Source organism: Mercenaria mercenaria, chromosome 14 (genome assembly GCF_021730395.1).
Source record: "Mercenaria mercenaria strain notata chromosome 14, MADL_Memer_1, whole genome shotgun sequence".
Classification (NCBI taxonomy): Eukaryota; Metazoa; Mollusca; class Bivalvia; order Venerida; family Veneridae; genus Mercenaria; species Mercenaria mercenaria.
In genome coordinates, this window is record NC_069374.1 from 33,052,655 (window position 1) to 33,067,142 (window position 14,488).

The 14,488-nt window shown below is 34.9% G+C and overlaps 1 protein-coding gene across 1 annotated transcript in view; it reads right to left on the reverse strand.

The window, feature by feature from the left end:
• LOC128548435 (uncharacterized) overlaps positions 1-13,464 on the reverse strand; it is a 28,912-nt gene extending 15,448 nt beyond the window's left edge. The window contains exons 1-2 of the mRNA XM_053523223.1: positions 13,340-13,464; positions 310-2,385 (exon numbers count right to left, since the gene is read on the reverse strand). Of these exons, the coding sequence (XP_053379198.1) occupies positions 310-2,341 (2,032 nt within the window). The 5' untranslated portion in view covers positions 2,342-2,385; positions 13,340-13,464. The remainder of the gene's footprint in view (positions 1-309; positions 2,386-13,339) is intronic.
• Positions 13,465-14,488: the final 1,024 nt, after the last annotated feature.

Below are 14,488 nucleotides of genomic sequence, written 5' to 3' on the forward strand. Positions count from 1 at the left end.
CCTGTAAAGTTTGTCTTACAAAAAATGCCCATCTAACTTTAAGAAGAAGTACTAAACATACCGGTATATGTATCTACCCGGCCTCTCTATTAATTCAATATATAAATGCCTTCCTCATGATATTTGTTGTATATTCAATTAAAATCAATTAAATAATCCTTTACTTTGCTTAAATCCTACTTTACACACTTGCTCACGTCATACATTAGAAAGTAACCTAAAACAGATAAAGCTCATGGCTCAAGAAATAAAAAATCTTTTAAATAGGATTTTTATAACTTAACATATTTCATTATAAACATGTATTACCTTCATGCAATTTCTTATGACAGCTCAGCTGGTTGTATGTTGCGAAAGACTTCATGCAGAAATCACACTGATATGGCTTCTGTTTCATATGTGACATGTGGTGGCGCACAAAGAGGCCCAGCCTCAAGAACCTCATGGTGCAAGGCTCAACATCACAAACAAATGGAGCCTTTGGGAAATGATCCTTCAAATGTTGGCACAGATCCCTCATTTCCCTGGCTGTAAAATCACATTTCCAGCATCTCAAATTAACATTTATCATGTGAACACGCTCAACGTGTTTTTCAAGAACATCTGGTGCTTTAGCAGTGAAGTCGCAGTTCTCGTATGTGCAATGTACCCTTTGTAGACTAGATTCTGATAACTTTCTTGACTGTCTTGGTGCTACAGCTTTTTTAGGCTTACTGGCCTTGACATGACTTTTTGTATTTCTACCCTTTTTTAGTATACCCCTTTTTAAAGTGATTTTTAACCTTGTTTTCTTTATTTCAGATTTTTCAAGTTCACCTTCATCATCTATGTGTTCACCTTCAGGTTCATTTATTTCATTCTCCCCTTTACCAGGTTCAGTTGTATTTCCTAAGATATAGTCAACTGTGTTTTCTTCTTTTTCATCAACTCTAAACAACACTTCAGTCTCCTTTGCATCGTTAGTACCATTTACTTCACCCATCTGCTCGATATTTTTGTCTTCCTCTGGTTCCTTCAAAGCAAATTTCCTCGATTTTCTCCTTCTCTCTTTTGGCTCCTTGTTAGCATTTTTTACTGGTAATTTCCTTGGAAGACTTTTCCTCCTATGTTTGACACTTAACTGAGAATTTTCTATAGCAGTAGTATCAACTTGTACACCTTCAAGCATTGCTGAACTTGCAGCCACTTCCGTATCAATATCACAAGTCTTTTTCAGATCTTCCAGGTTACATGCCTCTGCGCTTAGTTCTTTACTTTCTGGAGAGGTAACTGAAGCTTGGAATGCTGACAGATCAAATTCAAAATCAGTATTTACTGCAGCATCTTTTGTGTCTTTTGGCATCTGTTTGGTTACTTTATTAAGCACTTGGCTGATAGTGATTGGTGCAAGCTCTTGGTGATACTGACCAGCAGCAAGGAAAGCATTTGGGTGAGTGAGATCTTCTAACATGTGTGAGTAGATAGAGAATAAGCGAGGATAGGCTGTTATAAATGGCCCAAGATGATGACCTATAGCTGAGACTAGACTGTGTAGAAGCTGAAACAGGCAAAACTCATTTGTTGTGAAAATATTCTGTGTACAGCTTATCTGAATAAGAAGGTCATTCACTGAATGGGTCCAGTTTACAAGATCAAATAAGTACAAAAGGTATTTGTCCCGCTCTGGAATGTTGAATCCAACCCAGCTAATTATCAAAGAGAACTTCACTTCTTGTTTAACGCTGCCCATCTTCCCTGAGATTAAGAAAGTCCTGAAGTCAGGAGGCTGTAGGTTCAATAGATCAGTCTGTTCTATTACTGTAGCAATATTTGTTTCTATGAAATCCACTACGATTTCTTCCAAAACTTTAAGATCATACTTTAAACTCATAAAATATTTGGTTACAAAATCCTGCAGGCAGACACTTTTTTGAAGGTAACTTTCACAAGCTGCGACTAAACCGTCAATCATTAGTCCCCTTCCAAGTTCCAACAGTGGTAGTACATTAGTTTCATTTGGCGAGCACAGTCCTGAGTACATGTATTCTAAACAGTCCGAAAAAGCTTTGTCATGTTCGAACTGAATAAGAAGTTCCGAAGTTGCATCATCTTGTCCTACCAACAAACTAGCTAACTTAGGACTCCATGCAGCCACAATAACTCTATGAACACTAAACTGAGCACCGTTAACATGCAGTTTCAGGTTGCAGAATATGTCTTCATCTCTAAGTTTCTTCAAATTAGAGAGAACACTGAAAACATCATGAGTTTCTTTGTTAGAGGTCACACCAAATTTATGACTAGGTATGGGCAGGCCGCTCTGGTTTCTCATAAAAGATTCATCAGTAAGGTTCCATGCCATTTTCACTTAATTTTCTCCTAAGATTTTCGGTCTCACCACTTTTCCTGAAAGAACAGAATAAAATTAAAATCAATTTGATACAATTATCTTTTAAAGATCCGCAAATAATAATTATAGGTTATTAGCTTTGTATCGGGAAATATGCACGAGTTCTTCAGCGGAAATATTGCGCGACTTTAGGAGCGCAATATTCTTCCGCTGAAGAACGAGTGCATATTTCACGATGCAAAGATAATAACCTTTTTATTACATACGCATCTACACGTATAAATATAATGGAAATATCATAAATTTGTTCAATAGCCTGAATAGGATTGACAATACTGTACTAAAAAGAAAAACATAGTGCAACAACAAACACTGAATTACGTCACCCACCCAATATGAAATTCAGGCGTCAGTGTATGGAAAAATATTGACGTTCCGGTACCAGTGTAACTTAACGGGGAATAGAAACGAGTATGTAATAATACCTTATATATTCCCCCTGAGTTATAAATCAAAGCTAGGTCACACTGTAAAAGAGGCAAGTGTATGAACAAAAACATATTTTGAGATAATTTTTCATATGGGCAATTTGAAAAACCAATATAGTGGAGGAAATTTCCGACGAAATTTTCATCGCTGCCAAAGCTTTACATACTATAGCTTTAAATGACTATTATGTCACAAATTGGCCATAAATTTAAAAAACAACAACAAGAGATCACAGAGTGATCTTGGCGCCCACCAATGAGCCATTTTTGAATGTTTCCAAATTTCAAGACTAGCTCAAGGTCAAAATCAAGGTCAAATTTCATTTCGGTTCCCAACACTGTGCATGTGGTCCATGCCTGTGGTCCAAAGTAGGTCACTAGATCAATTTCAAGGTCAAATTTCATTTCGGTACACAAAACTATGCATGTGTTTCAAATCTGAAGGCTGTAGCTTGAGAAATGTGCAAGTAGGTACTAGGTAACAATCAATGTCAAATTTCAATTCAGAACACAAAACTACGCATGTGGTCCAAATTTGAAGCCTGTAGCTTCAGAAATGTGAAAGTAGGTCACTAGGTCAATCTCAAGGTCAAAGTTCATTTCGGTACAAAAAACTATGCATGTGGTCCAAATTTGAAGGCTGTAGCTTGAGAAATGTGAAAGTAGGTCACTAGGTCAAAATCAAGGTCAAATTTCATTTTGGAACACAGAACTATGCAGCCATGTGGTCCAAATTTGAAGCCTGTACCTTCAAAAATGTGAAAGTAGGTCACTTGGTCAATATCAAGGTCAAAGTTTGTTTCGGTACACAAATCTATGCATGTGGTCCAAATTTGAAGGCTGTAGCTACAGAAATGTGAAAGAAGGCCACTAGGTCAAGATCAAGGTCAACTCATGTCAAGGTTCATCTTGCCACACAAAACTATACATGTGGTCTAAATTTGAATGTTGTAGGTTATGGACAAGAAGATTTTCAAAGTTTTTCCCTATAATATGAGTCTATATGATCCATGTGACCCCTGGGGCGGGGCCATATTTGACCCTAGGGGAATGATTTGAATAAACTTGGTAGAGAACCACTAGATGATGCTACATTACAAATATCAAAGCCCTAGGCTTTGTGGTTTGGACCAGAAGATTTTCAAAGTTTTTCCCTATATAAGTCTATGTAAACTATGTGACCCCAGGCCAGGGCCATATTTGACCCTAGGGCAATAATTTGAACAATCTTAGTAGATGACCACTAGATGATCTCGCATACAAAATATCAAAGCCCTAGGCCCTGTGGTTTTGGACAAGAGGTTTTTCAAAGTTTTTCCCTATATAAGTCTTTATAAAACATGTGTCCCCCAGGGCGGGGCCATATTTGACCCCAGGGAAATAATTTGAACAATCTTTGTAGAGGACCACTAGATGATACTACATACCAAATATCAAAGCCCTAGGCCCTGTGGTTTTGGACAAGAAGATTCTCAAAGTTTTTCCCTATATAAATCTATGTAATTTATAAAAATAAACAAAGGGCCATTACTCACTCAAAAACTGTTGAACCAGTCTGATTTTCAGGGGGACACAACTAGGGTACCAATGCATCATTCTGACAAAGTTTGGTCAAAATATCCCCAGTAGTTTCTGAGGAGATGCAATAACGAGAAATAACGGAAGGATGGACGGAAGAATGACGGATGCAGTGATTTGAATAGCCCACCATCTGATGATGGTGGGCTAAAAAAAACTTACATGTATCAAAAGGGGATTCAATGCCTCATTGTTTGATGTAAAAGTTATCAAATCATTTCCAAAATTACGAATTTTCTGGTAATTTAATTGGTACGTTTTCCGCATCTACACAGAATTATGTGCAAGCCATAAAACCAGTAACTTTACATGACTGTGTATTGGCAATCGGTAATCGCAAAGTACCTTCTCATTTGAAACGGGCTAGAAGAAAATTATCATTCTCCTGTAAGATTAATGAAGTGTCTGGGTTTCTCCGTTCAATCATATTTTCACTGTCCTCATTCTATTTTGAAGCCTGGCATTATAAATATATTTTAAAATGTCAGGTTAGTATTATGTTTTATGGTGTAAAAGTTGATTTAATCAACACCAAATTTAATTAAATCGACACCTTTAATAAAGGTTAAATCTTAATTCATCCTTGTAAGATTTAACAAGAGCTCGCAGAACAAGAAATGCCCCTCTTGATGCATTCAGTACTTGCACAAGGAACAGAAATGACTTGGTCTCTGTGTTCTTGGTCAACATGACCCCGACCTTTGTCCTACTGACCTAAAAATCAATAGGGGTCATCTGCTGGTCATGATCAACCTCCCTATTAAGTTTCGTCATTTTAGGCCTTCTCAAGTTATCATCTCGCCTCAGTCACAATCAAATGCATTTTTTTGTTTCACTTGGGGTCAAAAATAAAAGTTTGTAAAACTCTTTTATTTTGAAATGTTAATTTACCATATACCTTGGTTCTACAAAAACAATGGTAGTTGTCGTTGTCTGATAGTTCGACAATATTTTTTTTTCGATATTAAGATGAATCTTCAGGGAAAAAATAAAACAGACATGACCATTTTTAAAGGACCGTTTTATTCAAATAACTCTTTGAGACCCAACAAAATTGTTACCACATGATAAGGTACATAAAAGTAATGCAGAAAACCCAAAAAAAACTAATAAATTACACAAAGATTTGTAGTTATTATCTTCTTTTGAAGTTCAAAATTCTAGAAATTTTTGTTTTCTACTTGCTTTCAGTTTTTGCATACCTTTTGAAATGCATTTATTCAACTCAAATATGTTATTTTCTAAAAATTCAGTCATTTCTCTTTAAATAATGGTCTCATTTTTGTGATTACGACTATGTTTGGCAGAGATATCGCAATTTTAAAATGAAAGCCGAAATTTACCCAAAAAGTCTACGGACAAGACATCATCGCCAAGTGCTTTCTACATAGGTATTAGAAGACAGTCTTTTAGTTCTGTTGAACTTTTTATGTTTAAAATGACCAAGAACAAGTAAATAACAAACAAATTTATGAAAAGAAGTATAATTGACGGTCTTCGGAATGTGTCTTCGAATAATTGAAGGATTTGAACAACTGTGACTAAATCAAAATGTCATTATGTGACAAGTTCTGTGCTATTGCTTACATAAATTAGGACTAATTGTTTTCATATTTCACTATATACTAAAAATAATGATACTTGGAAGGATCCTCACTGAAATAGGCTGTTAAAAATCTCCTTCAGCTTGGTGTCTACGGACAAGACATTTGATCATAATTTCTGTCTAAAAGACAGATAAGAGTAATAATGTTTCTGATCAATGCTCATGCATTTAATGGGCTGAAGAACTGACCTTGCAGCCTGTTATGTACACCATTTAGACTATGTTTATTTATCTGTAATAACTTTTAACCTCAACTAAACAAAATAAACCACAATCTTCCTGAAATTGGATGGTGGAAGAAACCACCTGACTAGACTTTGTTGAGGCAAATATATTTACATGCTGTTATCAACCATATCAGTCAAGAAATGGTAAAAAAGTATAAACACAAAGTTTAACATGAAGAACTCTATGAGTTCATCTAAACATGTTCATTAAAGTAGAAACATTAAAAAAGTAGGAAGAACTTGTTAAACTTATAGCTCACGAACAACAGCTTAAAAAGATTACAACTGTGTCTTAAATGGAAAACTAATGAAACAAACTCCCTTGCTGACTGCTTAAATAGCTGTATGTTGTAAAATACTCATGACATTTATTCTGTGAGATCCATTTATGTTATAACTCATACTAATATTTTAAGTAGTCCTGCAAAATAAAATTCCTGTGAATTTTAACCTGTTTACAGAATAATTAAATGTTCACTGTGATAAGTTTTTATCACTTAGTTTTGAGTCAGCTAATGACTTACATATTATGCTTTTTTCTTAAAATTTCCAAGATACATTATCTTTTTCTAGCCAGTAATATTTTTGATTAATATTGACCTTTTTCCATTATGTAAGATAGTATGACTGGAGACAAAGTTTTTTAACTGTCTTTTTATCACATTTACTTCTTTTTTTCATGTTATCACCTATATTAATATTATTTTCTTAAAAAAAATACTGGAACAAATGTTATTAAATCAAATCGTAAATCAAACTATGATTTCAAAATTCTAGACCTCTGCCTCTGATGCATGTGGGGAAGTTGGCAGTTACTTGCAGAGAACATGTTTGTACAGTACAGAATCAATTAACAATTGTTAAGTTACATAACTGAAATTCTGTTTAAAAAGGGCATTAAAACCCCCAAAAACAAACAAATCTAAATAGCTCTCATTTTTGAAAGGGAGAAAGCTGCTAGGAGACTACGTTAATCACATAGTAAATTGCTTGTAATTTCTTTTTTAAGATGTTTTAAACTGCTTCAATTTTATGTGATTTCAGTCAGTTACAGAATAAAAGTTGATCGGCAAATGAATAGAATGAAATCTTGAAAACCAATCACCATTATATCTTGGCCCTGAAGAGCACAGAAATATGCCATATTGAGTGGATTATAACAAAATGTTTAAGTTGAAAGTGGACAGCCCACACCATGTCTAACAATAGATCATACTCCACTAGAATATGACCAAATGTCAAATGATTTTGCTTCTATCTTCTCATTCCTTCTGTTTTACTACTAACTTGTAAAAGATTGGGGTTTTTTTGCATTTCAGAGTCTCTTGATTTATTTCAAAGAACTCTTGATATATTTCTAAGGTCCATTGCTGGATTTTATTGAAAACAGAAAATATATTGAATAGTATTTGCGTAATGTCTTGTCCGTAGACACCATCATTGCATGCCTTGTTTTTGCCATAACAAAGGGAGGGTTAGAAAGAAATGTATTATTCCTTTTTTGATAGCTTTTAACATATATATAAGTCATGTATAAGATTAAAACATATTCTATATCCATTGTACTTCTCAGATTCAGATTGTACACACAAGAATAAATGGGTAACATTTTGCATTTGGAAGAAGTAAGTTTCATTAGAAATATATTTATTCTATATTTTGTATAAACATTAAGTGTGGTGTATCATTGAAACTTGATAAATAGCTCCAGTATGATTTTATAAATGATATTTGTCAAAAAACCTTCGTTTCTTTAGTGTCTACGGACAAGACATGTGTCTACGGACAAGACATTTTGCAATTCAACAACTATTTATATCTATATAACCCAGTTTAATTCCGTCTAATGTTTATCAACTTAGACACTATCCTAGCAGCTTTCATAGCAACAGTGATTAAACTCTAATATTGCATCCTTCACAAAGAAAATAGGTGTCTACGGACAGGACAAAAAAATTGGCGCATTTATCATTGTCTGTTCAGAGTCAAACTTGAGGAGATAAGAAACTTCCACCTGAAAGAATGCTATTATTTTCAGAAGAAGGTAGACTGAAGTTCACACAGAGACAAATAAGACAGTAAAAAAAGAATTATTTTGTAATGAAATCACATATCTGATATGAGGAAGAGTAAAAAGGCAAAATATATAACAAAACGGTCATGTCAGTCTTCAGTACATAGCTTCTGTTGTGGGTGACATAGACAGTTGAAATAACTTGCAGCTGAAAGAAGACGAATTTTCCTGTAAACCAAACAGCACAAAAAGGTCTTGTTGGTTCAGGTTTTATTTAAAATGAAAAGACAAAAAGCACATTTTTTAAGGTGAAACAATATAACGCTGAATGTTGGCCTTTTTTCTGTTATTGGACAGCATGGCGTTCGTTTTATATGTACATCAGCTACCTGATAGTAGTTTTACCTGCAACTGGGTAGTGATATGTAACTCCTGAAGTGCTGAAGACAGAATATATAAACATGCACTTTTAAATTTGGGTGTATAACATGGAGCACCTAAAAAGTATGCATTTGATTGTGACTGAGGCGTCTGGAAATGGTTTAACTGTTCCTGGTCAGTGACCTTGACCTTTGACCTCAAAATCAAAAGGGGTCATGCGGGTCATGATCAACACCCTATAAAGTTTCGTGATCCTAGGCCCAAGTGTTCTCAAGTTATCTGTTTATCGTCTGGAAATGGTTTACTGTTCAATTTCACTGTGAACTTGACCATGATTGATCTACTGACCTCAAAATCAATAGGGGTCATCTGCTGTTCATGACCGACCTCCTTATCAACTTTTATGATCCTAGGCCCAAGCGTTCTAGAGTTATCATCTGGAAATGGTTTCACTGTTCTGGGTCTCTGTGACCTTGACCGTAACTTACTGATCTCAAATTCAATAGGGGTCATTTGCTGGTCATGACCAACCTCCCTATCAACTTTCATGATCCTAAGCCAAAGCGTTCTTGAGTTATCATCCAGAAACGGATTGGTCTACGGGCAGACAGACCAACCGACATCTGCAAAACAATATACCCCATCTTCTTCGAAGGGGGCATAATAACAGGTGTCATAAACCTTAATTAGTCAATACAAAATGAGTTAAAATAAAAATAACAGGGATTTTTTCTCCCTGGCAGTATATCAGAGAATTTTTATATAACAGGCCTTAGATCATAATAGTAGGACAACTGCATAAATTTATGGTATCAAGTGATTTTTTCTAAGTAACAACGATTTTGAAATAATTAACCTTTAGCCTGCTAAACTTCTAAAATGGACTGGTCCATCATTCAATTTGAGCAGTACCACTTATTATCAAAGGGGTGTTAACTGAAAATTTACTGTCTGAATAGCAAACAGTGCAGACCATGTTTATCCTGCACGGATGTGCAGGCTGACATTGGTCTGCACTGGCTGCAAAGGCAAAATCAATTGCCACAATCAGGCTAAGGGTTAATGGCTTAAAAATTATAATTATATACGCAAGAACTTATATTCCATTTGACACCGTAAAACGTTTCATTGAAATAATTTTTGACTCAATGTATAAAAAGTATAAAATTTCAACTTTATTCCTTTGATTTCCAAACTAAATGTAAATTGACATTGATATTAACAGACAAATATAAAAGATGCGAGTTTAGTGAATGGCAACCATCTTGAGCATTTGGAAAAAAATCAGCTTAAGAAATTTCTTAGAATCATTATATGTGATTCATTGTTGTTGCTTTTAAATAGAGTAGTTGGTCTGGTTGTTCAAGATTCCAACAAAAAGATTTTCTCTGAGAAATAATAGAAACAACCACTACAAGTACTATAGGCCAAAAAGTTTTTATAAACAATTAAATAAAATAATGTGATGTCATCAGGTATTTGATGTGATCTATATTCCTCGAGTTGCCCTCATATTTGCGTAACTCTTTTAAAAATGTATTTATCTCATGTTTTTGTAAGTATATGTGCAAACTGAGAAAATGTTGAATAAAATTGGAAACTTGGAAAACATTATCCGAAACGCCGATGAACATGATGAACTTACAATACACTTCTACCAGACCATTTAAACGTTTTGACATGTTAATAAATCAGTAATTTCCCGTGTAATCTGGCAAAAACTTTAAAAATATATACCATAGGGACCACAGATAATAAATTCAACTAAATTAACAAAGTATTACTATTATGGTTTGTTTTAATGGAAAAATCATCACAATCCATACCACTAGTTTAATCGCTACAGGTCGCTAGGTTCTACTTTCACCTCCGCTACTTGTATTATCGGCTGCTATGGAAGTGACGTCATGCCAACCTGATCAATCCTCCATTATTTTGGTCCTTTGAAGTTTTGACGTTTAAACTGCCATGTCACAAATACAAAACAATCTAAACATCAAATTATACGTCTAGGGTACAGGTCCGTACCTCTAGAATCAGATTCTAGATGTACCAATCCATACCCCTAGACACTTCCTATGTTACATTATATTATCCAAAAGGACGCTCATATCCGAAAATGTAATACTTAAGTTTTTGGAAGTGTCTATTGGCACGACCGTCATGCTGATTATTTTTCTTATCCGCACGGCGGTCGTGCCGGTTAGTATTCTTATCCGCACGACGGGTGTTTCGGTAGCATTTCTAATTTTGGCGTAAGCTGTAACAGCATCACGTTCATTGTTTAAGATATCAAATCAATAGACTTTGATCGGATATTAAAACAACCATTATTAGTAAAAATAATTGAATAATCATCCATTGCAAATAAATCAAAAGAATGCAAAGGACACATATTCTTGCATAATTTATAATACACTGGGACCCCGTTATAACGCTGTCATCGGGGTCCAAGGTTCGAGAGCCGCGGATCTAGCGGGGTTAAATTTATAACGCGGGTTGATCGTATCAGCGGTAAATGCAATACCCCACCCATCGGTAATGTATTAGACGTATTTTGGACGCTGTTTTATGTTAATAAGAAATAAGAATCGTATAAACGGGACATTTATTTACCTTAAATGCTACTGAAAAATACATTAAAAGAATTATAACGCTGTGTCATCTTCTCATTTTGTCGTGATTCTAAAAGAAAGTTGAAATTGTTTATCCCGGAAGTAAACATGTATAACGCTGTGTGAGGAATGCGCTGTCATGGGAATTACATACGCACTGCAATTGCAGTGGGGGTTTATGTAACTAAAAGAGAAAAAACGCGGACAGTCTTAAAAAAAATAATTTTGAATACATGAAGAAAATCGATAAATAAGATAGAAAATTGTTAAATCGCCGTCGTTAATATACGATATTAAAAAGGGAGAACATTCTCAATATGGCTTTCAGTGCGTCGAATCTTCGCAAATTCCGACGCACCGAGAATGATCATTATGAAAAACGGCTGCATTTTATTACAGAACTGGGCCTGTTGTTCGGTTTTTATTCACTCGAGTGTTAATGTCATCCACTTAATTGGTGCAAACTTAAACGGTTTGATAGTTGACTGACCGATCTTCCACGCTTGTTAATGCAAACAATCTAATTTTGACACGGTACTGATTGCCTAATTGTCACAGGTCTACATGTATTGAAACTTTAACAAAGGCGATACGCAAACAAGTAAGCTAGCAGACGATTATTGATAAAAATCAATAATCGTCACAGTTGTCATGGAAAGGTGTTAAGGTACACGTACATGTTGTTTTAACGCTGGTTATGATCAAATTAAATAACATCCGCGGATTTTTTTTTTTTGATTTTTTTTTACCCTCTAAAATTTGGGAGCCAAGACGATACAGCGTTATAACGAATACCGCGGTATATCGAGAAGCGTTATAACGGGTTTCGAGTGTAGTTAGTTAGCATACCTTCATGCAGTTATTTTACTTGTCATGTTATGTTTTTAATTCAATAAATTGTGCGTAAGTGATTCAACATAATGCGGGTAGGTTAGGGCTGTCATTGATTGGGTCTTTGTCATATCGACGATACTGATATATCGGAAGACAGATATCGACGATACATCGATATATCGATTATTAAGTTAGTGTAACAACCTATTTGTTCATGTACATGCTATATACCTTCTTGTTAATGTTATTTTTAGTTTAATTGCATGCTTTTCATGTGTTTTATTTGAATTTATATATTTCCCCATACAGGTAGTGCCGACTAGTTGGAAAAGACTGCTACGGGACAAGTTTAGACATGACCTTTATTGACAACTTACGTTACTTAAGGTGCATTTTTGCAGGCAGAAAAGTTGTTTTAGAGGGTCTGTAGTCTTTTTTCTCTGTGTAAAACATCGATTTTCAAAAATGGGAATCGATAATCAATCGACCAAAAAATATCGTTGATACATCGATATTGTTTCTATCTATGACAGCCCTAGGGTAGGTGCATGCTAAAATTGTACTTTATGGAGATCTGAAAAGGCTTTCAAAAACTTGTTTTCGGTAACATGCTTAAAAAAATAGGGTGGGTAGATCTAGATCAGATTTTTTTTTAAGTGAGACTTTTCGGAAATTACTTTTGTGTCAAAATGAATACAAATAAGGGGGTTATGTCTTTAGAGCGTCAGTAAGTTGATTTCTCATTTCACTGACCATGTTCAAAGCATAAAAACTGCAGTTTTGTTAAAAAGTTGAAAAAAAAAATCTCCAAGGAAAAAAGGGAAAACCTCAGAAAAGATTAACTAAATTTCACATATATGTATTTTTAGTTGTATCAGTAACAAAAATAATCGACATGACTTTCCAGTTATGTCAGCAGATCGTTGTGTGAATAACGAAAATAATCGGCATGACCGTCGTGCCAATAACGAAAATAATCTGCACGACAGTTGTGCGGATAAGGAAAATTATCGGCAAGACCGTCGTGCTGATAGCCTCAGCCTAAGTTTTTTCTAAACTGAAATGAACCAGAAGTTACACCCAATTTAACAAAATAATCCGTTTATACTGAAAATTATAAGAAATCAAAATGCTGAAATATGCATCGAGATATTAGAATAATCAGAAACTAAAGACGATACCCCTGATTTTCACGTTTGACACATTTTTTTGGCAAAATCGTTCATCATTGCTCATCAAACGTGACATTTACAATTATTTTACACACCTCGCATTAAATGTATTAATTCTAAAGTTGACAACAGTTTGAACTTTAGTAGGAAAACGAATACAAGGAGCATTTTCTTTTCCAAATTTATTGATTTCTGTTTGCATCGCTTGTTGTTGTTGTCTTCGAAGGGAGATAATTCTTTTTGAAAAGGTATTCAACGACCATCTTCTGAGGCTGCGGACCATCATCTACATCTACATCTGTACATCTACATCTACTGTGTACTGACCAATAATCAATTCTGATTATAACTGGGAGGCGCTTTGTCTGGGAAAGATCAGTTAAAAGATGAGCAAGCTCAGGTGCAAAATTAAAAAGAACTACAATTACTAAAAAAAAACAACATAGATATAGATTAGAAGGTTACAGTTGCCAGCCTCTCAGTGAATAGAATCAAAGTGGGGCTGGACTGTATATATAAGGGGAGACCATTCCAGGAACGAATTGTTCTTGGAAAAAAGAAGTTTGAATGGTATTGCGTGTGAGATTGTGTGATCAAGTAGTTCAGGCTCCTTGTAGGTGTGAGGTGGTTATGGTCAACTGCAATAAGACTGTACCTTATTTTAAAAAGTATAATAAGGGAATTTTTAACGCGGCATTGTTCAAGGGATTGCCAGTTGAGATCATTAAGCATTTGGGTGACACTGCTTGTTTGACCATAGTTGTTACATACGTATCAAGCTGCAGATCGTTGTACTCGTTCAATTTTGTATGTGAGGGATTTTTGCCAAGGGTGCCATATAGTGGAACAGTAGTCAAGCTGTGGGCAGACATATATAGGTGTTGTAAACTGTTTCTTTTACTTTTCTGTTGTTTGTTTTGACATTTCTTTTGATGAATCTAAGTAAATTATTTGTTTTCGATGTAATGTTATCAATGCGTTTTGACCAACTGAGATCTTTACTTAGTGTAACGCCCAGGTATTTAGCAGCTTCTGTAGTTTTTAGTGATATATTATGGAATGTATAATTGTATATGATAGGTTTTTTTCTTTCGAGTAATCCTCAACACCTCACACTTATCTGAACTGAACTCCATTGACCAGTCCTCTTCCCAGGCTTCTAGGGAATGAAGATCATTTTGCAGGGATTAAGAATCAAAAGATGATTTAACCGTCAGATAGACAATAGTGTCATCTGCAAAAAG